The 19,710-nt window shown below is 46.5% G+C and overlaps 8 protein-coding genes across 8 annotated transcripts; 5 read left to right on the top strand and 3 right to left on the bottom strand.

The window, feature by feature from the left end:
• Positions 1–134: 134 nt before the first annotated feature.
• Positions 135–1,991, top strand: LOC108162153 (protein cortex). Its single transcript, XM_017296731.2, has 5 exons — positions 135–297; positions 367–513; positions 577–1,366; positions 1,423–1,572; positions 1,630–1,991. Exons 1-5 carry the CDS (start codon positions 181–183, stop codon positions 1,890–1,892), a joined length of 1,467 nt encoding a protein of 488 aa, XP_017152220.1. The 5' UTR covers positions 135–180; the 3' UTR covers positions 1,893–1,991.
• Positions 1,985–2,757, bottom strand: LOC108162159. Its single transcript, XM_017296737.2, has 2 exons — positions 2,481–2,757; positions 1,985–2,422 (listed from the first exon to the last, which is right to left on the bottom strand). The coding sequence occupies exon 2, from the start codon at positions 2,420–2,422 to the stop codon at positions 2,216–2,218; it is 207 nt and encodes a 68-aa protein (XP_017152226.1). The 5' UTR covers positions 2,481–2,757; the 3' UTR covers positions 1,985–2,215.
• On the bottom strand, positions 2,335–12,417 carry LOC108162152 (protein cup). The gene is made up of 7 exons (XM_017296729.2): positions 12,263–12,417; positions 11,745–12,207; positions 10,686–11,564; positions 7,765–8,319; positions 6,896–7,706; positions 6,064–6,831; positions 2,335–2,422 (listed from the first exon to the last, which is right to left on the bottom strand). The coding sequence occupies exons 2-7, from the start codon at positions 12,195–12,197 to the stop codon at positions 2,409–2,411; spliced, it is 3,480 nt and encodes a 1,159-aa protein (XP_017152218.1). The 5' UTR covers positions 12,198–12,207; positions 12,263–12,417; the 3' UTR covers positions 2,335–2,408.
• On the top strand, positions 3,130–5,218 carry LOC108162155 (serine protease inhibitor 27A). The gene has a single exon (XM_017296733.2). The coding sequence runs from the start codon at positions 3,361–3,363 to the stop codon at positions 4,702–4,704; it is 1,344 nt and encodes a 447-aa protein (XP_017152222.1). The 5' UTR covers positions 3,130–3,360; the 3' UTR covers positions 4,705–5,218.
• LOC108162156 (probable galactose-1-phosphate uridylyltransferase) lies at positions 8,675–10,346 on the top strand. Its single transcript, XM_017296734.2, has 4 exons — positions 8,675–8,948; positions 9,013–9,182; positions 9,246–9,451; positions 9,520–10,346. The coding sequence occupies exons 1-4, from the start codon at positions 8,930–8,932 to the stop codon at positions 10,175–10,177; spliced, it is 1,053 nt and encodes a 350-aa protein (XP_017152223.1). The 5' UTR covers positions 8,675–8,929; the 3' UTR covers positions 10,178–10,346.
• A 488-nt stretch (positions 12,418–12,905) lies between the features above and the next one.
• Positions 12,906–15,000, top strand: LOC108162154 (U1 small nuclear ribonucleoprotein 70 kDa). The gene is made up of 2 exons (XM_017296732.2): positions 12,906–13,076; positions 13,147–15,000. The coding sequence occupies exon 2, from the start codon at positions 13,194–13,196 to the stop codon at positions 14,565–14,567; it is 1,374 nt and encodes a 457-aa protein (XP_017152221.1). The 5' UTR covers positions 12,906–13,076; positions 13,147–13,193; the 3' UTR covers positions 14,568–15,000.
• Positions 15,001–16,660: 1,660 nt separating this feature from the next.
• Positions 16,661–17,412, top strand: LOC108162158 (small ubiquitin-related modifier 2). The gene is made up of 2 exons (XM_017296736.2): positions 16,661–16,770; positions 16,891–17,412. The coding sequence occupies exon 2, from the start codon at positions 16,953–16,955 to the stop codon at positions 17,223–17,225; it is 273 nt and encodes a 90-aa protein (XP_017152225.1). The 5' UTR covers positions 16,661–16,770; positions 16,891–16,952; the 3' UTR covers positions 17,226–17,412.
• A 743-nt stretch (positions 17,413–18,155) lies between these two features.
• LOC108163838 (oxygen-dependent coproporphyrinogen-III oxidase) lies at positions 18,156–19,594 on the bottom strand. The gene has a single exon (XM_017299350.2). The coding sequence runs from the start codon at positions 19,454–19,456 to the stop codon at positions 18,290–18,292; it is 1,167 nt and encodes a 388-aa protein (XP_017154839.1). The 5' UTR covers positions 19,457–19,594; the 3' UTR covers positions 18,156–18,289.
• Positions 19,595–19,710: the final 116 nt, after the last annotated feature.

Below are 19,710 nucleotides of genomic sequence, written 5' to 3'. Positions count from 1 at the left end.
CAACTAGTTATTCTTCCGCGTGCTGCACTGCACTGACTAGAACCGTTAAGATTTGGGTGAGAGTGTGCGTAATCTGTGGGCTAACTGTAGTTACTCTCTTGAGGGGGCGGTGCGGCTATAAGAAGAGCATACATTAAAATGGCGCGAGCATAATGCAATCTGCTAGGCAGAAAGAATTAAATGTTCGTCGAGATGAGTGTATGTGATAGTCCAAATAAATGTGCAAAAATGGACAAAAAGTCCGTAACACCATTCACAAAGGTTCGCCGCAAATTCTGGCAGCAAGAGGCCTATAAGGTGTAGAAAAGTCGAAGCAGAAGCCTGGTTCTCCCACTCATCCGCAAAATGTTTTTTTTTTTTAAACAGAGCGAGAAATTTTTAAGCAGCAAGATTGAAAAGCAGCACGTCTCGTATTGCGGCGAACGATTCATACCGAAGCGATTTGAGCGGGAGAATATTGATTTCAATCTGAAGTACGTAGGACGCAGGGAAGAGAGGGATATTCTGGAAACGGTGAGGATTATGTTTGGATGTTCTTCAAGGGATTCGCTGTAAAATTATTCGATGCACTCGTAGGGCATCACTTTAACCTCTAGCTATTGGCGTCAGAGCAGCTTCATTTCCATCATCAACAGCGCTTTTCACATCCAAGAGCACCGCCTGCTGCAGTTCAGTAATCTGCAGGGATCACGATCACAAGTGAGCGGCATGGTCAGCATTGATGCCGACTGGCCCTGTTTGCCACGCAGCAGACCGACCGCCTTTCAGAATGCAACGCACGATATGCCTGGAATTTGCAGTCCGATCGATTACAATATGATGGACTGGGCCGCAAACGACCTGGTGGCCATTTCGTCCGGCCAGGACGTAATGATATGGCGCAATCTAGACGAAAGTACCATGATTTTCAGTGTGGAGTCACCGACTTCGCTTAAATATTCGCCCGATGGCAAATACCTGGCCATTGGCTGCATGGATGGCACCTATCCAGTCCTGGATCTATGGGCGGTCACACCTACAATGGAGTTTATCGTCTCGTATCGAAAATACTTCCTCAAGTCGATGGGGTTCATACGCTGCATTGAGTGGTCGCACGATGGCAACGAGTTGTTGTGTGGCACCCACTGTGGCATCATTGTGGTCCTCACCCGCCCCAAAATGACGTCGCTTCAGATCCGAGAGCACAGACATAAGATATCTATGATCAGGTTCTCACCCAATATGCGATACTTTGCATCGGGCGACACAGATGGCACCATCTTCATATTCGATGCTAGGCTGAAGAATCGCCTCCTGAAATTGGGCTGCAGGTCGAAGGCCGTGGTCTTCGACTGGCATCCCTGGACGGGCGTGGACTTGGCTGTGGGTAAGATCATAACCCGAAATCGGCCTAGACCCTTAATATCTGTATATTCGATCCAGTGGAAAGATGTCCCGCCTCCATTTTCATCTTCAACATACCGCGTCGGAAATTTGTGGCCACATACAAGCGTAAGGACGACAGGATCAATATCAAGACAGTCACATTCAGCAAGATCACAGGCGAGTTGCTGGTCAACATCATCAGGGGTGGTAGGTAGTAATCCGGCATATATTGCTCATAATTTAAGCATCCCACGATGTCTGCAGATGAAATGGAATGTCTGGTGTGTGAAATTCTGGTTCTTGCCTCACTGAATCGAGTGGTTGATCTGCTAGCCCACCAGGATCGTGGCACTCTGTTCCTGATGTGGAGTCCGGATGGAACAAACATAGCCACAGGTGGTCTTGATGACACCTTCTCTCTGTGGAACTTCTTTCCCACCCACAAGAGAGAGGCTGTACTCAAGAGGCAGGCCCAAGAGGCCAAGGAGAAGTGCAGTTCCCTGTGTCTGTTTAGAGGGATTCGATGATCAGTCCATAAAAGCAAAATGTTAGATCTTCAATTAAATGTTTTATCCGCTATGTGTTGTTATTCGGTGTGAAACAAATTAAACGCAAGCCATTCTTTATGTGGAATTTATTTCAATGTTTAAACATATCTATTGGCTGGTTGGCTAGCTTCTTTGTTTTCATTACTTATTCAATTCATGTTGTTGCTTCCAATACTCTACTGAAATCAATGATTAATTTATGAACCTAAAAACTTCACTGTTCCCTCGGGTTTACGTAAAAGGATGTAATATATGTTTTATATGATGGATGTGGTAAAATTACTGGACACAGCGCTCGCTCTCTATCGGAGATCACTGCGGATCGGATGGGCCTCCTGCTGAAACAGATAGTCCGCACAGGCTTCCGCTTGGAGGCGTCGTTGCTTGGATTGGTAGGGTTTCACAATAAACCGATGGCCGGTATAAATGAAGACGGTGGAGCCGATGCCGATGGCCATCAGACCCACGGTCGTGGTGGCGAACTTCTTGAGTCCGTTAATGAAACTCATCTGTAAGAAAAGAATGCAATTAAATAAAGGCCAACTAAGAGTTACGAGTCATTCGAACTTTGCGGAATTTGTGACTGCCGCTGGTGTTGGAGCCTTAGGTTCACTGTCTGTTTTCTTTTCGTCTTTGAATTTCAATATCAATGGCTGCCAAATGTATATGCCTCCTAGTACCCCGAGAGCGGTTACTACCATTAACTGAGGAATTGTCACACCTCGAGGACGACGAATTTGCATTTCACGAGAGTGGATTTTTGTAATAAATTTTTATGTTTTCAGCCGGTTTGGTTGTTACATCAACGGCACGGAACCATGAGCACAAAACAGCTGAGCTGCCAAGCAAAAAAAGTTTCCCAGCACTGTTTACAGCATTGCCAGATTTGTTCAATCAAAATGGCAATGTTATTTAAAATTCAAATATTAATTAAATGCCATTAATTAACTAGTATTTGGGTATTCTCCAAGAATATGAATCAAATCAATGCTCATGTTTATGGGAAAACACTATGCAAATGGCTGAAATCGAATTCTTGGGGCAAAGGAGGGGAAATAAAGAGAAATGGGGAAAAAAGACCTGACCCATGTTCAGGAGACTGTGACGTGCGCTGCTGGCGTTTGGGACTCCCAACAAAAACAAACACGCGCGCAGCCACCGCGACGTTGACAGAGCTAGCTCTGAAGCTGGTTTTTAAGCTTGCCCGCTCAGACTCTTGAGTCAATCCAATTGGGATCGCGGAGCACAACGGTTATCGTCGTCCGTCATTCCATTCGTCCTCTCTCACTCTCTTCTACTGTGTTCAGTGTCTCTGTGTGGTGTCGTAGTCTCTCCCGCAGCAGCAGCAGCGCGCATCTATTTAACAGTTGCTTTGGTGGTCGAGAAAAGGAGAATAATAGACACAAGAAAATCGTATCGATCGTATCGATTGGGGAGCATAATAATAATGATAAGCAAAAATCTGGCTTTGAGCAGATTGCTGGCAGGTCTTCTGCTGGTATTTGGAGCATCAGCGTCGGCGAATGGCAACTCAATACCGACGATAACGACGCCACAGGGCGTGTTTGAGACGCGGACAGACAAGGTGCCGATCGGCCCAGTGGCGCTGCCAGCGATGCCCGGAGGGTATGATGACATTGACACCTTTGTGCCATTCAGAAGCGACTCCCACGACCAGTTCTCGTGGCAGCTGCTGAAGACAGTGCTGCAGAACGAGACGGAAGCAAAGAATGTGATCATATCGCCGTTCTCCATCAAGCTGGTCCTGGCCCTGCTCTCGGAGGCTGCCGGCGCCGATACCCAGACGCTGCGGGAGCTGGCCAACACCCAAACGGATATCAGGTCGCAGAACAATGTGCGCGAATTCTACCGCAAGACGCTCAACTCGTTCAAGAAGGAGAACCAGCTCCACGATACTCTCAGCGTGCGCACCAAGCTCTTCACCGACAGCTTCATCGAAACGCAACAGAAGTTCACGGCCACCCTAAAGCACTTCTATGACAGCGAGGTCGAGGCCTTGGACTTCAGCAACGCCCAGGCGGCGGCCGACGCCATCAACGAGTGGGCCAGCAACATCACACAGGGCCGGCTCAGCCAGCTGGTGAGTCCGGACAATGTGCGGAGCACCGTGATGCTGCTCACCAATCTGATCTACTTCAATGGACTGTGGCGCCGGCAGTTTGCCAGCACCTACCAGGGCGCCTTCTTCCGTAACCAGAAGGAGCAGTCGCGCGTGGAGTACATGGAGCAGACGGACTTTTTCTACTACCACAACTCTGAGAAGCTGAAGGCCCAAATCCTCCGACTACCCTACAAGGGAAAGAACTCCATGTTTGTGCTGCTGCCCTACGCACTCGATGGCATCCACGAGCTGGTCCATACGCTGGAAAACGATGAGTTGAAGGGCGCCCAGTGGGCCATGGAGGAGGTCAAAGTGAAGGTGACGCTGCCCAAGTTCCACTTTGACTACCAGCAAGACTTCAAAGAGACTCTCAAGAGTCTGGGCGTGCGAGAGATCTTCGAGGATAGCGCCTCACTGCCAGGACTGACGCGTGGAGCCGATGTGGCCGGGAAGGTGAAGGTCTCCAACATCCTGCAAAAGGCCGGCATAAATGTGAACGAAAAAGGTACCGAGGCTTATGCAGCCACCGTTGTGGAGATCGAGAACAAGTTCGGGGGCAGCACAACCATCGAGGAGTTCAATGTGAATCGTCCCTTTGTGTTCTTCATCGAGGAAGAGTCCACTGGGAATATACTGTTTGCCGGAAAGGTTCACAAGCCCCAGGCCTAGGCCTAAGCCACACACTCGCCGCGGTGTTTAATCTTGTAATATGCAATAAACAACTAAGAATCGAAACACATAAATTTGCTCTTGACATGGTTTCACACACAGCCCCAGTAATCGTGCGTGGCGGCGATTCCACCTCTCCATAGTCATTCCATTCCGTTTGGTTCGCTGATAAAGCCAAAGGCACACTCTGGCACTGTCGATAATGTTTTTTTTTCTTATATACGACTCTACTTTGACGGCAAGCAGGCAGGCATGCCTTGAACAATTGAAAGCGAGCGATGTCGATGCAAAATACCTCAAGATCTAGCTTTGGGAATGTCCCAAGTACGTAACGTTTAACGATCTCCTCTATTGGTAAATCAATTTGTAAAGTTAACGCTCATCTTATGCACAAACACGACTCATGACTCACGGGAATGAGGCGTTCTACACAGGGGCTTAGACAAATCGGAAAGTTTGTTCAGCAAATTAAGATCTGTGCACAAATAAAGAAGTGTCCACAGCCCTATCGAAATATTTGTAAAGATTTAAGTGTTAAGAAATGCGAAGATTTCAAATTTTTCTTTGATAGACCATATAGAGCAGAGCTGTCTTCTGCATCTGGCTTCGGGCCTATGGACAAACGGTGTTATTATTCTACCCGGCTGCCGGCAGCCGCAGAGAACATGAATCAGTTAGAGTTTTACACTGACCACAATTTTCTGCCTAATGTGGATGGCGGACGCAATACTTGATTTGAACTACAATATTTTTCATTCCCTTTACAAGGAACTTACTACGAAATTATTGGAATTAATGTTAAATATTTCCTTATATATGTTGCACTCACAATAATATCCTCGTTTGATAAATTAAAAGGATTATAATATTTCCAATTACAAATGGAATCAGAAAATAAAGTGGAATCATTGCTAAATCTCAATGCGCTTTCTTTACCCTTCCTGTATGAAGTTTTCGTGCAAAACTTTCACATTATTCGTTGCTTCACTTCTTTATAGTCCGAGTCAATATGCATAAGAGTGATATAAATTGTTTAAAACGATACTAAACTTCAAGATATATCCCTGAAACGGTGTGCTCAGGTGAGAGACACTCTGAATCAACAGATGCGCGATCCACATGCATTTGCAATATGTGTAAAACACTTTGGGTGGTGTGTAATGTTTGCACCGGAATCGCAAAACCAGTTTGCAAACAATAATACCGTGAAAGTGCACTTTGCTTTGCTTTCGAGGGAGCACAAAGATTGCCCTGACTCAGACACGGAAAAAGGGACATGGGTAAATGGAGAGGAAAAAGAGGCCACAACATAATGTTAGGCCCCGCACTTCTTAGAAAATGTATTTATTTATCACTTACCTACGCCACTGGGCAACGGCATGGCCATAGGCGGCTGTTGGGCCTTCATCTGTGCTTTCTGGTTGTTTTGTTGGCGAATTTGTGGCGGCTGCTGCAGATAATATGGATTGTTATTGTGCTGTGTCGGAAAGTAGGGCTGCTGCTGCTGCTGTGTTAAGTCAGCATTTTGGAAACTTCCATCAGCGGCACGTCGAGGAAGCTGTCCACCTCCCAAGTTGGGTATCCCAGTTGGGGCCTGGGGAGTGTTGCCACTGGCATTGCCATTGCCAGATATTAGAGCATGGAGCAAGGCATTGGCTGAGGTATCCGGACGATTCTGACGTTGCTGCTGGCCACGAGATTGCTGTTGCTGCTGCTGTGCCGGATTCTTGGCTCCAACAACAGCACCACTATTCATCAGCATGGAGGTCTGCTCCTCCATTTTACGCTTCATTACAGCATTTCTCATTATTAGATTGGCATGGGCCTGCAAATCCTCCTGCGACAGCTGCTGAGTCTGCTGTGGGAACTGCTGCTGCTGCTGCTGCTGCTGTTGCTGTTGCTGCTGCTGTCTCGCGGCTAGACTCTGCTGGACAATGGTCAGGTGATGGAGATTTTGCAGCTGGCTGGCAATCACCGTGCTCGAGAGCATGTCCAGCTGCTGCTGGTGCTGCTGTTGCTGCTGCTGAGTGTTGGTGAACTGCAGCACTGCCGTAATGGCCTCCCGATCTGTGTTGCAGAGACGCGGGTTGGCCAACTGAACCAGCAAGCCGTGCTTGGAAATTTCCCCTAAAAAAATCAATGCAAATGGATTTAGAGATGCTCTGAGTCTTGTCCATTTCCTAGTCCTTACCTTTGGTCAGGCGTAGCAACAGCAATTGGGTATCAGCACGTCCGAGGATCGCCTTCAGCTGGAGGCCGGCCAGAAAGGCGGTCTGCTGCTGTTGCTGCTGTATGAGCATGTGTTGTTTCTGTTGCTGCTGCTGGTATGCCTGCTGCTGAATGATGAATGTGGAAATGGCATCAGTGGTGACCGGCTGCGGCGGTGGGGCTGCTTTCGAGGCACTGAGCGAGCCAATTAGCTTTTGGAAATTATCAGATTGATTATTTTGATGGACAGATTCCCCCCCACCAGCAGCAGCTGTGGTGAGAGAATTGCGACGCCACTTGGCCTCCAATTGTTCCACCGATGGCATGTGGCCTGGCAGGGATTTGGGCTGCTGCTCTTTGTGTGGATTCGAGTTATGGGTCATGGCCTGCTTGAAGAATTCATTTAACGAAGACGATGACCCATTTCTCTCACGTTCAAAGAATGACATGAATTTGGAATTGTTGCTGCCGCAAGACGGCGGCTGTGGCTGCTGCATTGGCATTCCCTGCTGTGGCTGGTGCTTCTGTGGAAGTGGCTGCTGCTGCTGGTTTATATAATTTTTGTTCTCGTAACTCTGATTGAACTTATCAAACTGGAATGATCGGCCGCTGCCGCCACCAGAACGCTTCTCCTCCTTGGATATCTGTGGATGCTGATGCGGATGCTGTTCAGCGTTCATCATCTTGTTCATGTTGTCCATGCTGTGATTGTTGTTGGTATCATGTTTGGGCATAAATTTGTTGCGTGAAATGGCGGCATCTGGATGGGACCACTTGTACTTGTTCTGATCCATCTAGCAAGTATAAAGGGAATATATAAGGACCACCACTTGGTGCACATTGAGCACTTACCTTATGCTTTTGCCCTTCCCTGTCCATCTCGGCATGGTGATGGCCCTCCTTGAGCATCCTTTCCTCGTCCTCATCAAAGCCGCACAACTCGATGGTGTCCAGCCTGGATGTTGGGCCACAGCTGAACCATTCCGGCTCCTCGCTTTGGTTCCTGTAGCGGCGATGGTGTCGCTCCTCCGATTCGCGGGTCTTGGGCTTCGACACAACCAGGAAACCGGACATTACGCGCTTCACATAGTTCTCATTGGCACGGCTTAGGTCTTCGCTGGACTCATTGGACATCATGGTCTCGTTATCCGAGCGATTGTTGGACATACCCATTACCGGGGTATTGGGTCGACCGTTCGGCTGGCTCATCTTCGAGCTACTAATTTCGCCGTTGTCAAAGAACTGCCAAACCGTCATGTTGCCGCTGTTCTGATGCTTCAAGTTTCCTTCATCCAGATGGGGTTTGGTTTTATTATACGGATGGTAGTCCGCACTACTGTAGGGCCACTTTGTGGAATGGTTGAAACGGCCGCTGCCAATTCGTCTTTGATTGACAATAGCGGGATCCTTGCAGGAGAAGCAGTGCTCAAGTTTAATACAAAATACATATTTTCAAATTCAAATTTAAAATTTGATTGCTAATTTGATAAGCTTTTGGTCGAGGCAGAAAGAAACAGTAATCGCCTGGGGTTCATCCCTAATTGCGCGCAAATATACTCACACACACACCCACAAAAGTACAACTATTCCTATCAGCATGGCCAGCTGTGGTGTGGAGTGGCGATGTGTGAGAGAGATAAAGCTAAAAAAAACAACAGTTCCACTAAAGTACGGGCTCTGCTGCCCGCTAAGCGTTCAGACAGCGATTGCGAGAGTGCGAGAGAGCAAAGAGGAGAGAGCAATAATAATGAAAAAGGGAAAAGTGAGCTCCGCAAATCAAAAAACTCAACTTTGCCTGGTCCAAGCATGCACAAACCGCAACAGCCAGCGTAATCGTAACTCGGTCAGTTAGTTGACAGACATTGCCTGGTCTCGTGTACCACCCCAAATCCGGAGCAGAGCACAGCAGAGCAGAGCAGAACAGAACGGAACAGAACAGAACAGAACAGCAAAAGTAACTGTAAACAGTTTTCATAATCTGATTTAAGGCCGGTACGAGTGCGAGACGTTCGACACGATGCAGTTTGTTGCCACTGGTACCACGTGAGAAAGGGACACTGGATGTTCTGTCAAAGCTAAGTCCCGTTTCATTTTTTGCAGAACACCAGCATAGGCGCCTGAATCCCCTCACCGGAACATGGGTACTCGTGTGCCCCCATCGCACGCAACGTCCCTGGTCGGGACAGCAGGAGAAGGCGCAGAAGAACGAACTTCTCGACTTCGATCCTACCAATCCCCTTTGTCCTGGCGTTACGCGACCCAACGGAATTGTAAATACCCTGTAATCCTGCTCAATAATGATCTTTCCGACATGAATGTGTACCTTCTTCTAGCAAACGCCCATTTACGAGGGTACCTACGTCTTTGACAACGACTTTCCGGCCTTGGTGGAGCAGGTGCCGGCTCCACCCAACAGCGATGATCCCCTGTTCCAGATAGCTCCAGCGCGGGGCAATTGTCGCGTCATGTGCTTCCATCCCAAGTCAAATCTCACCTTGCCCACGATGACGGTCGCGGAAATTGTCGTTGTTATCAACGAGTGAGTTATATGGTCCCTGGATTTGTTGGAGATAACAGAAATGCTAATTCTATCGGTCTCCTCATCAGATGGATCAATCAATTCAACGAACTGAGCTCCAAGTATGCCTGGGTGCAGATATTCGAGAACAAGGGCGCTGCCATGGGCTGCTCGAATCCCCATCCGCATTGCCAGATCTGGTCGTGCTCGTTTCTGCCCACAGAACCGCAACTGAAGCAGGAGCGACTGCGCGCCTACTATGCCACAAACGACAGGCCACTGTTGAGCGACTATGTGGAGCGGGAACTGCAACGCAGAGAGCGCATTGTGATCGAGAATCCCGACTGGCTGGTTGTGGTGCCCTTCTGGGCCACCTGGCCCTTCGAAACGATGCTCATCTCGCGGAACAACAACAAGCGCATCAATGACCTCACTGTGGATCAACGGTACAATCTGGCTGTGACCATCAAGGAGCTGACCACCAAATATGACAATCTTTTCCAATGCTCGTTCCCTTACTCCATGGGCTGGCATGGTGCACCGACGGGACCGGAACATGCCCATGCCTCCAGCGCCCATTGGACGCTACATGCCATCTACTATCCCCCGCTGCTGCGATCGGCGACGGTACGCAAGTTCATGGTTGGATTTGAACTCTTGGCGATGGCTCAGCGGGATCTCACGCCCGAGCAGGCAGCCCAAAAGCTTCGAGAAGTTGATGGAACGTGTCATTACCTAGAGAAATGAGTGGCCACAACCCTTGCGCACTCGACTTTCATTTAATCGCCAGACGGCTGTCGGTAGTTAGAACCATTATATATACATATGGATTGTGCAACAAACAAGGGAACAAAATCTCATAAAAGTAAATACTAAAAAAAAGTTACGATTGCAAATAAAACGTTCTATAATAAAGTTTCGACTGTATTCAGGGGACCAGAAGAGAGCGATTGAGCATGATTTGCAACGACCCTTGGAGGTCAGAAGCAATAGTAATCATTAGTTGATCAGATAAGCTGGGAATGATAATGAGATTGAGGATTTTGTTTTATTCCTATATAAAATATGTATATATTGAGTAAATGTTTATTCACTCTTGATGAGGGGGCAGAACTCATTCTTCCTAGATCGGTCTACAAAATTTATCAAAATCGAAGAAAAGACTTTCTTATTCGATTGATAGACTCCCCAAGAAACGATCGATCTGCTAGATAGCCTTACGTTTTTCTATTTTTAGAAGGGCTTTAGCACTCACCTGGAATTCCGTTTGGGGTTGCGGGGGCTGGCTCTGGATGATGGACTTGTCACTGATTAGCTGCGGCTTGTTCTTGTTCTTGTAGAAGGCTGGCATGCATTCATTATTGTTGTTGTTGTGGTTGTTGTTGTTATTGGTGTTGTGAAAGGTCGTGGGATTCGAGCGAGACCTGAAGCGAGTTGAATCTGCGGCAGTACGCCACAGGTTCATTCGCCGCAAGCGAGCCTCCAGTTCGATGTCGTCGCAAGTTGCGATCCGGGGCATAGCAAAAATCTCCTTGGAACGATGCACGAGGGCATTCAGCATTTCGCCGCGTATGTCCAGCAGGCTGGAGCGCGTGTAGTGGGCTCGAAGGGGAACTGGCGAGCGACGAACTGTTGTTTTGTGAGCCTTCACGTTTCCTGGTTTGCTGGCCGATGATGCAGGAGCACGTTTCTGGTGCGCTGAATGGCGCTGCTCCAGCGGGGGGGCGACTTCCTTCTGGTGTTTCTTCGGCGAATCATGTTCCAAGTCGCAGCTGACAGCCGTACACGACAGCATGCTCGTGGGCTGGGTATATGGTGTGGATGCTCTTGCCGAGAGCACCTGCAGTGTCAGTCCCTCATCCTCGTGGTGCGACTTGACGGCGGCATACAGCGGTATGGGCTCTCGGGAAATGGCCATTTGGGTCTTGTTTTGCTTGGCCAACAGGCGGTTCACCTTCATAATCCTCTCCAGCTGCACAAAGATGGCCGGCTTCTTGTTCTTCGGGTGCACCATCACAGCCATGCAGGGAGCCACGCATGACGAGGCAGCTGCTCTGGCATCCAGCATGTCCCAAGAGCATCTTGGCAACATTTCAATGGCCTCCCATTTAACTTGATCTATCTGGTGAGATGGCTACACAGCAAAAAGTAAAGGATAAATAAATGTTTTAAGTATAATGACAGAGGAATGGGAGCATCCCAAAGGTGGGAGTGTGTGTGTGACATTCTATAAACAGTTTCATGTTGCATTTGCTGGGAAAATACATATATCGATATGCTTAAATTGTCTTAATATAAAAAAGACCACACTCACTTTGATGGTTACCTTCTGATGGCGCTTGTTGGTCTCTATCTTGGTTATGGCCTCCTCCAGGGCATCCTTCAACTTGACGGCCGTGAGCTTCAGATAGCCCAAGCCGCTGGACAGGAAGGCATTCGAGGGCATTGGAGGCGGCGGCGGCGGGGCACAGGGATCTTCCCATTTTTCCGAATTAGCTTCATCCTCTTCGTGATCTAACGGCATCGGTAAGGAAAGTGCTGCTTTGGACGGCATCGGCACCTGTACTGGTGTTGGTGGAGGCGGTGGTGGCGGATAGACAAACATGACCTTATCATTCTCGCAAGGTGTGGAGACTTCTTCTATGGACGGCGGGTCAGTCTTTTCCAGCTCAGAGATCAGATGGCGAACAGTTTTTGGCTTCTTGGATTCTTCAGTCGAAATTTTCAGGGCGCCAGCGCCATCTTGATTAGTCTCAGCCATTTGCATTGCACTTTAGCTGCTTAGTTGCTTAATTGAGTTTGAGTTATTAATATTACCAAGTATATACTTACAGGAACGAAAATTAATTGTATTTAAAATTATTTAAAATAGGCACTTTTCGGATTATATCAATATTTCCTACTTAATAGTGCGAAAAAGAACAAAATCACGTTTAACACATCGATCCTAAGTTCCGTTATGCGCTCAAACACCTTTACGAACAAGGAGGGGAGGTAGAAAGAACAAGATATCGATGTTGGAGAGGAACCTATCGGCGTTTTATTTTGAAAATAACAATCACAATTATGGTTTTAAATATTCCGGCCTTCATAAAAATGATTTCCAATTTCGTCCTCCTCCAATAGAGGCTCCACATACGCTATCCTTATTCTTATGCCTTAATGTTGTCAAAAGTATTGAGAATGGGTATAATTAGCGCAAATAGGGTATACCAACGCCATTCCCAACAACATGCATGTATAAAGTAGCAAAATTGGATTCATGTTCCGTTTATCGCACAAGAATATCGATACACTGTGAATCGGAGTCGGAGCTATGAAACATAAAATGCAACTAGAATCAAAAGCTACGGGTATATATATCTGTTCGAACGATGTGAAAGTACATAAAAATACCCTCCATTTGTTCCAAATTCATACAAGTAGTTTCATAGATATCAGCCTACAAAAATTGCCAGCGCATATAAATAAATGTAAATTATATCGATATATTGGTATGTCAAGATAAATCATCCCTAAGCTGCTACACAAGCCAGACGAAAAAGTGAAGAAAATTGTAAAATAATTATTGGATATTTGATTAAGAAGTTTGTACTTAACTTAAGTACGTACAACTATACTCTGGCCAGACGGATGGATGCTTAAAGTTGGTTCCTTGCACGATTTTCATGGTAAACAAATCGTAACATAACCTAAATGTTATTTTTCTCCTACAGTCTGAAAACGGCGAGACGCAGGGAAAGGTAATAAAAACTACTTAAAAATGACCCAATATCTACCGCCGAATTTGTTGGCGTTATTCGCCGCACGGGATCCCATCCCGTTTATGCCGCCGGTGGATAAATTGCCACATGAAAAGAAATCGAGAGGCTACTTGGGAGTGGCCCACTTTATGACTGATTTCGAGGATCCCGAGGACACACCGCTGCCCAAGACGGTTGAGACGCGCCAGGAGCGCCTGGAGCGAAGGCGTCGCGAAAAGGCCGAGCAGGTGGCCTACAAGCTAGAGCGAGAAATCGCCCTGTGGGATCCCACTGAGATAAAGAACGCCACAGAGGATCCCTTTCGCACTCTGTTCATCGCACGTATCAACTACGACACATCTGAGTCAAAGCTGCGGCGTGAGTTTGAGTTCTATGGCCCCATCAAGAAAATAGTCCTGATCCACGACCAGGAGTCAGGTAAACCCAAGGGCTATGCCTTCATTGAGTACGAGCACGAGCGCGACATGCACGCCGCCTACAAGCACGCCGATGGTAAGAAGATTGACAGCAAGCGTGTCCTGGTAGATGTAGAACGGGCCCGCACAGTCAAGGGCTGGCTGCCGCGTCGCCTGGGCGGAGGACTGGGCGGCACTCGGCGCGGTGGCAACGACGTGAATATCAAGCACTCTGGTCGCGAGGATAATGAGCGAGAACGCGAACGCTACCGCCTAGAACGTGAGCGCGAGGATCGTGAAGGAGCAGGCGGTCGCAGCAACAATGGCGTCGAGCCCAGAGGCGCCCCCGGAGGACGTCCTGCCTTTGGGGCAGACAGACGGCGGTCTCGCTCCAGAGACCGCAGGGATCGGGAACGTGATCGTGGACGTGTCGCCGTGGCTGGCAACCGTTCCCGCAGCCGGTCCCGTGAGCGCAGAAAACGTCGCGCCGGCAGCCGGGAACGCTATGATGAGTTCGACCGCCGCGACAGGCGGGAGAGGGACCGTGAGAGAGATCGCGATCGCGACCGTGATCGTGAACGTGAGAAGAGGAAGAAGCGTTCCAAGTCGCGCGAGCGCGATTCCTCCAGGGAGCGACGCGAACGCAAGCGTGACCGAAAGGACCGCGAACGCGGAGGAGTGGCCGGCGATGTTAAGGAACGCAAGCCCGATTTCCGTGAAATGGACATCATCAAGATTAAGGAGGAGCCCGTCGACGATGGCTATCCATCGTTCGACTATCAAAACGCAGCCATCAAGCGCGAGGTTGACGATGAGCACGAGGAGAAGTACCGTCCTCCGCCTGCGCATCACAATATGTTCAGTGTGCCGCCGCCGCCCATCATCGGACGCAATAATTCGAATGCAAACCCCAATGCAGCTCCCAATCCCGACAATGGCCAGCAAAATGCCAACGAGCAGAGCTGGTGGCGTCAGTAGAGACGGATTCATCCCATTCATGCCCAGACTCTTAAAAGTATGCCCCCTACGCTGACTATTTTCAGGCACAGTGACCCGAAGCCGGAACAAAATAGAGCAGAGTGGATCGGAGCAGAGCAGGAGGTTAATAATTAAAAAAAAAAGCCAGCCGTCTATTGGTTGTAACTATTTATTCAAATTTATTTGCAAATTCATGGCAGAGACCAATCCTGGTTGGATTAATATTATTATTATTATTATCCATGGTTCCATTTTACACAACAATTTTACAGTACAGAAGAGCAGAGCGACATTAGCAACAAAAACACCCAATAACGATGCAAATCCAATCCACTAATGTGCATAGCTTAAAACATTTTAATTAATAAGTAACTCTTAACAACAAATTGATAATGAAAGAAAAAGTAAGTAAAAATAAAGCTAGCCCTACATGTGTTTGTTTCCCCACCTTTGGTAAGGGGGTTCAAAGGGAAGTTTCAAGACGGAACTGGAATTCGGATTGAGTTCGGCTACAGTCTGCGGTGTTTGGTATATATCCTGGTTTGTCATGGTATCTATCCCATGGTGGTTCCTGGGATACACACACTTTACTCTTATTACTCTTACTTACGCAAAACAAACAAACCCAAAAATCTCTTGTACCTTTTGCACTAACCCGTGCCTTTTATTTTCTCTTATCTTTTTGCAGTTTTCAATATTGAAAATCTGAACAATGTGAAAACAAAAGCATAAGTATAATTATAAACGCAAAGAACACGCGGGAATTAGTTCCATTTTTGGTCCGTTTGCCCCAATAGAAAAAGTCTTATATCAGGTAATTTAGTTAATGCACAAAACCCACTAATCAATGCGTTTACCGTTCTAGGACGACACTAGAAACGATAGCTTCTCCTCCTGTCCTCCTGTCGGGTTGAGTTCTCTGTGGTGTTTGTAAGTTACTAATAACATCGGGCCTATTTTCCTGATATTTTCCGACTGTAAGTTTTTTCCGGGTAAGAATCCGACGTGACGAGTGTGTGAGTGAGTTTTGAGGTATGTGAGTGGAGTTTTCCTTTGTTTGGTACACATTTGGAAATGCTTTTAATGGTGGAATGATGCAATCTACATATAAACTATGTTTGTAATCACTTTACAATTTCGATCGTTTCATGTACGTTTGGCTGGTTTTGAATCGTACTGAAGAGAAGAGGGAGCTAGCAGCGGAAATCACGTATAGAAAAGAAAACAGCTAAAAGCACAAAAGGTTTGATGTTGGTAACTGGTAAAAAAAAATGCTATAAGGGGTCCTCCAGGGGTCCACGTCGGTCCAGGTTGGTTTCGACGATCATAAGTGATGCGTTTTCTTTGGGGAAAAGGTGATTCTCTTTTTGTATTTGCTTCAACAGAGCAGCCTCTGCCAAATTTCGGCAGACTGCTTAGTTCGAAACTACTACACGGGGGTAACTTTGCATTGAAACAATTTAAGCATAAGTAGGCCTTGTCGAATAGCCATAATCAAATGGTATGTGTTAAAAAGCGTTTGGTCAGTTAATAAAATTAATTCAACTGAAGTGGATAAATAAACGTCTTTCTATCGTCAGTAAAAAGGGCAAGCTAAACCAAACAATTTTTTTTGCTGAAATTGTAAAAAAGTTATACAAATTTGAATTTGTGCGGGGTTTGGTCAAAAATCGTTCTAATTCACGGCAATCCGATTAATTGATAAGCAGATAACGCGCGTGGCGTTATAGTCAGAGTACAGGTTTTAAATTAAGCTTCATATTTCAAAAAAGGTTAAACCCAAGAAAATAATTTTAGAAACTGCATTGATGTTTTATTTTGATAAAAGCAACATTTAAAGTAAATGAGTGAAATTTCACGGGTGCATTTTGACTTATCGTTAAGTCTTTGTGTTTTTTTTACTAAATCTAAAATATGAATTATAAATTAAATAATTTACAAATATTTGAATTAATATGGAACAATCAATGCAGTGCAGAGGTTTTATTTAAAACAACAAATTAAACAATTTTTATTCTAACAATCGATAACAAAAATCAACCCTGTCGCTGCAACCCTGCCAGCTAGCGTCTCTGGTCATTTTTAGGCATTTCTAGCGTGCAAATCTGGGGACACACTGAATACAACCATTTTTTGGCGTGTGTGTAGACGAGGGAAGCCGCGGCGAAAAATTGCATTAAAACTTAAAACGAGCAGCAAAACGGTAAGAACGCAAGATAAATATAATTGCAAAACTCACTTTGAGGTGGCAAGCAAGCCGCGCATGAAGTGTGTGATTTCAAATAACTAATTTGTGTGTTATTTGCAATTTTTTCTTGTACAGCACGCCGGCATCATTTCATATTTTTTGACTCTCACGCACTCAGAAAACCCATCGAAAAAAACATGTCTGACGAAAAGAAAGGTGGTGAAACCGAACACATCAACTTGAAGGTGTTGGGACAGGACAATGCCGTGGTCCAATTTAAAATTAAAAAACACACTCCGCTGCGAAAGTTGATGAACGCCTACTGTGACAGGGCCGGGCTGTCCATGCAGGTTGTTCGCTTCCGCTTTGATGGCCAGCCTATAAACGAGAACGATACCCCAACTTCGCTAGAGATGGAGGAAGGCGACACCATCGAGGTGTACCAGCAGCAGACCGGCGGTTTCTATTAAACCCATTAGTTAAGTTAGATTTCATTTCTACTACAAAACAAACAACAACAACAACAAACCACAAGCAGATGCAGTAAGCATAAAATAAAGAAGAAACACGAGCAGATATACTCTGCACACCGAACATAACAACACAGAAGAAAAAGTATGGCATACAAGAAAGGAAAAATAAAAATTTTATAAACTATGTAATCCCCCCATTGACTGATACATGATCTTAATTTATTGGGTAGAACTCTGCATTTGTTTAAACGGCTTGGGTTGCCGTCCCGTTCACATGAGGAATTGCCGGTGGCGCGAATTTCCCGGTTTACGCGCGTATAAAGACGCACGCATACACACACACACACTCATGCACAGTCTGAGATGTGATTCAGGGGGGAAAATGTGTAGTGTGCGTGAGGGCAGGGCTGTAGGTGTGCAGGCGTATGCCTGTATTGCCTATGCGTGTAAATATGTATACATACAAAATCGGGCTGAACCGAACGCTCCATTTGATGGAGAAATATGCACGTTGCATAGGCATTGGTGGTATAACCTTAAAATTGGTTAGATGACGTCATTTTACGGAATTTTCTAGATAGACGGACATATCCCTTAAAAATCCACCATCTTGAAATTGTATTGCGTGTATGTGTGTCTGGAGAAGTGCAACAGTGTTTGTGAAATCTACTGCACATGGAGATGTGTATGTATACCAAGAACGGATATTTTCTCAATCTACAAAATAATGTACAGTTGAGACAAAACATTTTCAAGCGTAGATAGACATACAAATGGATTTATGTATGCATGTACTCCCATTTACTTAGAATCTTCCAGAATACTTACTTATGAACATGTGGATCATAGATCAGATGCAAATTCTACAAATTCTGTATCTAAGGCTATACCGTTAATCAAATCCCTATAATTTCAAACTTCATTATGTAAAACGTAAAAATTTGGCTCATATTTATTTTAAAAATGTCCATACGTAATTATGTATGCATCTGTCTGTTTTTGTATGTATTTCTATTTGAAAGGCACCATTTCCCCACATAAAAATTAACTAATGTCATGGGTTAGACCCAATCTTTTGGATTCTTCAGAACCTTCATTAGCTCACCCTCCTTGGATGTGGATTTGGGCTCGTGCATGTACTCCCAGCGGGCATGGAGGGGCAGTGACATCAAAATGCTCTCATAGCGCGCACCGGGCGTGTATAGGCCGAACTTGGTGCCGCGATCGTAGATGAGGTTGAACTCCACATAGCGGCCGCGGCGAAGTAGTTGCCACTGCCGCTCATTGTTGCCATACTCCCGGTTCTTGTGCTTCTGTACAAGGGGCATGTAAGACGGGATGACGGCCTTAGCACAGCCAGTCACAAAATTAAAGGCAGCCTCTTGGTTGGGTGAATCGATGTCGTCAAAAAATATGCCACCAATGCCACGGCTCTCGCTCCTGTGCTTGATGCGGAAGTAGTCATCGCACCACTTCTTAAACTTGGGATAGTAGGAGGTGTCGTGTTCGTCACAGGCAGACTTCAGAGTCTGGTGGAAGTGGCGAGCGTCCTGTTTGTCCAGGTAGTAAGGTGTGAGGTCTGTGCCGCCCCCGAACCACCATTGCTTTTTGCCATCTGGTGTTTCCACCTCAAAGTAGCGATAGTTAAAGTGGATAGTCGGGATATGTGGGTTGCGTGGATGGATCACAGCGCTCACACCGCTGGCAAAGAAGGGTAGTTTGGCGCCCTCCGTCAGGTTCTTGCCGCGGGAGCGCATCTGTTGAACAGCAGCTGGTGGCAACCAGCCTGTGACCACCGAGATGTTGACTCCCGCCTTCTCGAAAACATCGCCATCCTGGATAACGCAGGTAATGCCGCCGCCACCCTCCTCTCGCTGCCAACGGTCCACCTGAAACTTCTTGCCACACATCTCCTCCGATTCCAAGGCGCGGCAGAATTCCGCCTGAATCTCCATAATCATCAGCTCCATTCTGTGCCGCATGTTGGCCTTGTCCCCCAACAGGACTGCGGCATCTGTTATCGGCTCTGCCATGAACCTGGACGTATCCAGCTTTCTCTTGACCTTTGCGTTTTCGGCCTCCGCCTGTGCGTACGTGACCGATGAAAAGGCCGACAGCCCCAGCCCCGTGCCGAGCAGAAAACCACGGAAATGCTGGCTCCTGGTCCGTCGGCCGAGCTGAAACACGCCCAACGACACCAGGGACATTGTGTGCCGTATTACGTTCATGTTGCTCCAGAGCGTACTTACAAATTTTAGTGAATAATTTTTTCCTCTGAAAGTGCACTTTGTTTGTTATCTTTTTTCACCGGCATTTGAAGACTGCTTGCAATCGATGTATCGACACCTAAAAGTAACACTCCATAAAAAACATTTTGACAAATATTCTCGCATTCTTTGTTTGAAAAATGTTTGTAAATTATAAAAATAGATTTAAATATTTTAGTAGCATAACTACTAGCCTTTGCAATTCAATTCATTTT

This window comes from Drosophila miranda, chromosome 4 (genome assembly GCF_003369915.1).
Source record: "Drosophila miranda strain MSH22 chromosome 4, D.miranda_PacBio2.1, whole genome shotgun sequence".
NCBI classification, from domain to species: Eukaryota; Metazoa; Arthropoda; class Insecta; order Diptera; family Drosophilidae; genus Drosophila; species Drosophila miranda.
The sequence above is the reverse complement of the archived record's forward strand: the minus strand, read 5'-3'. Positions and strand labels throughout refer to the sequence as shown.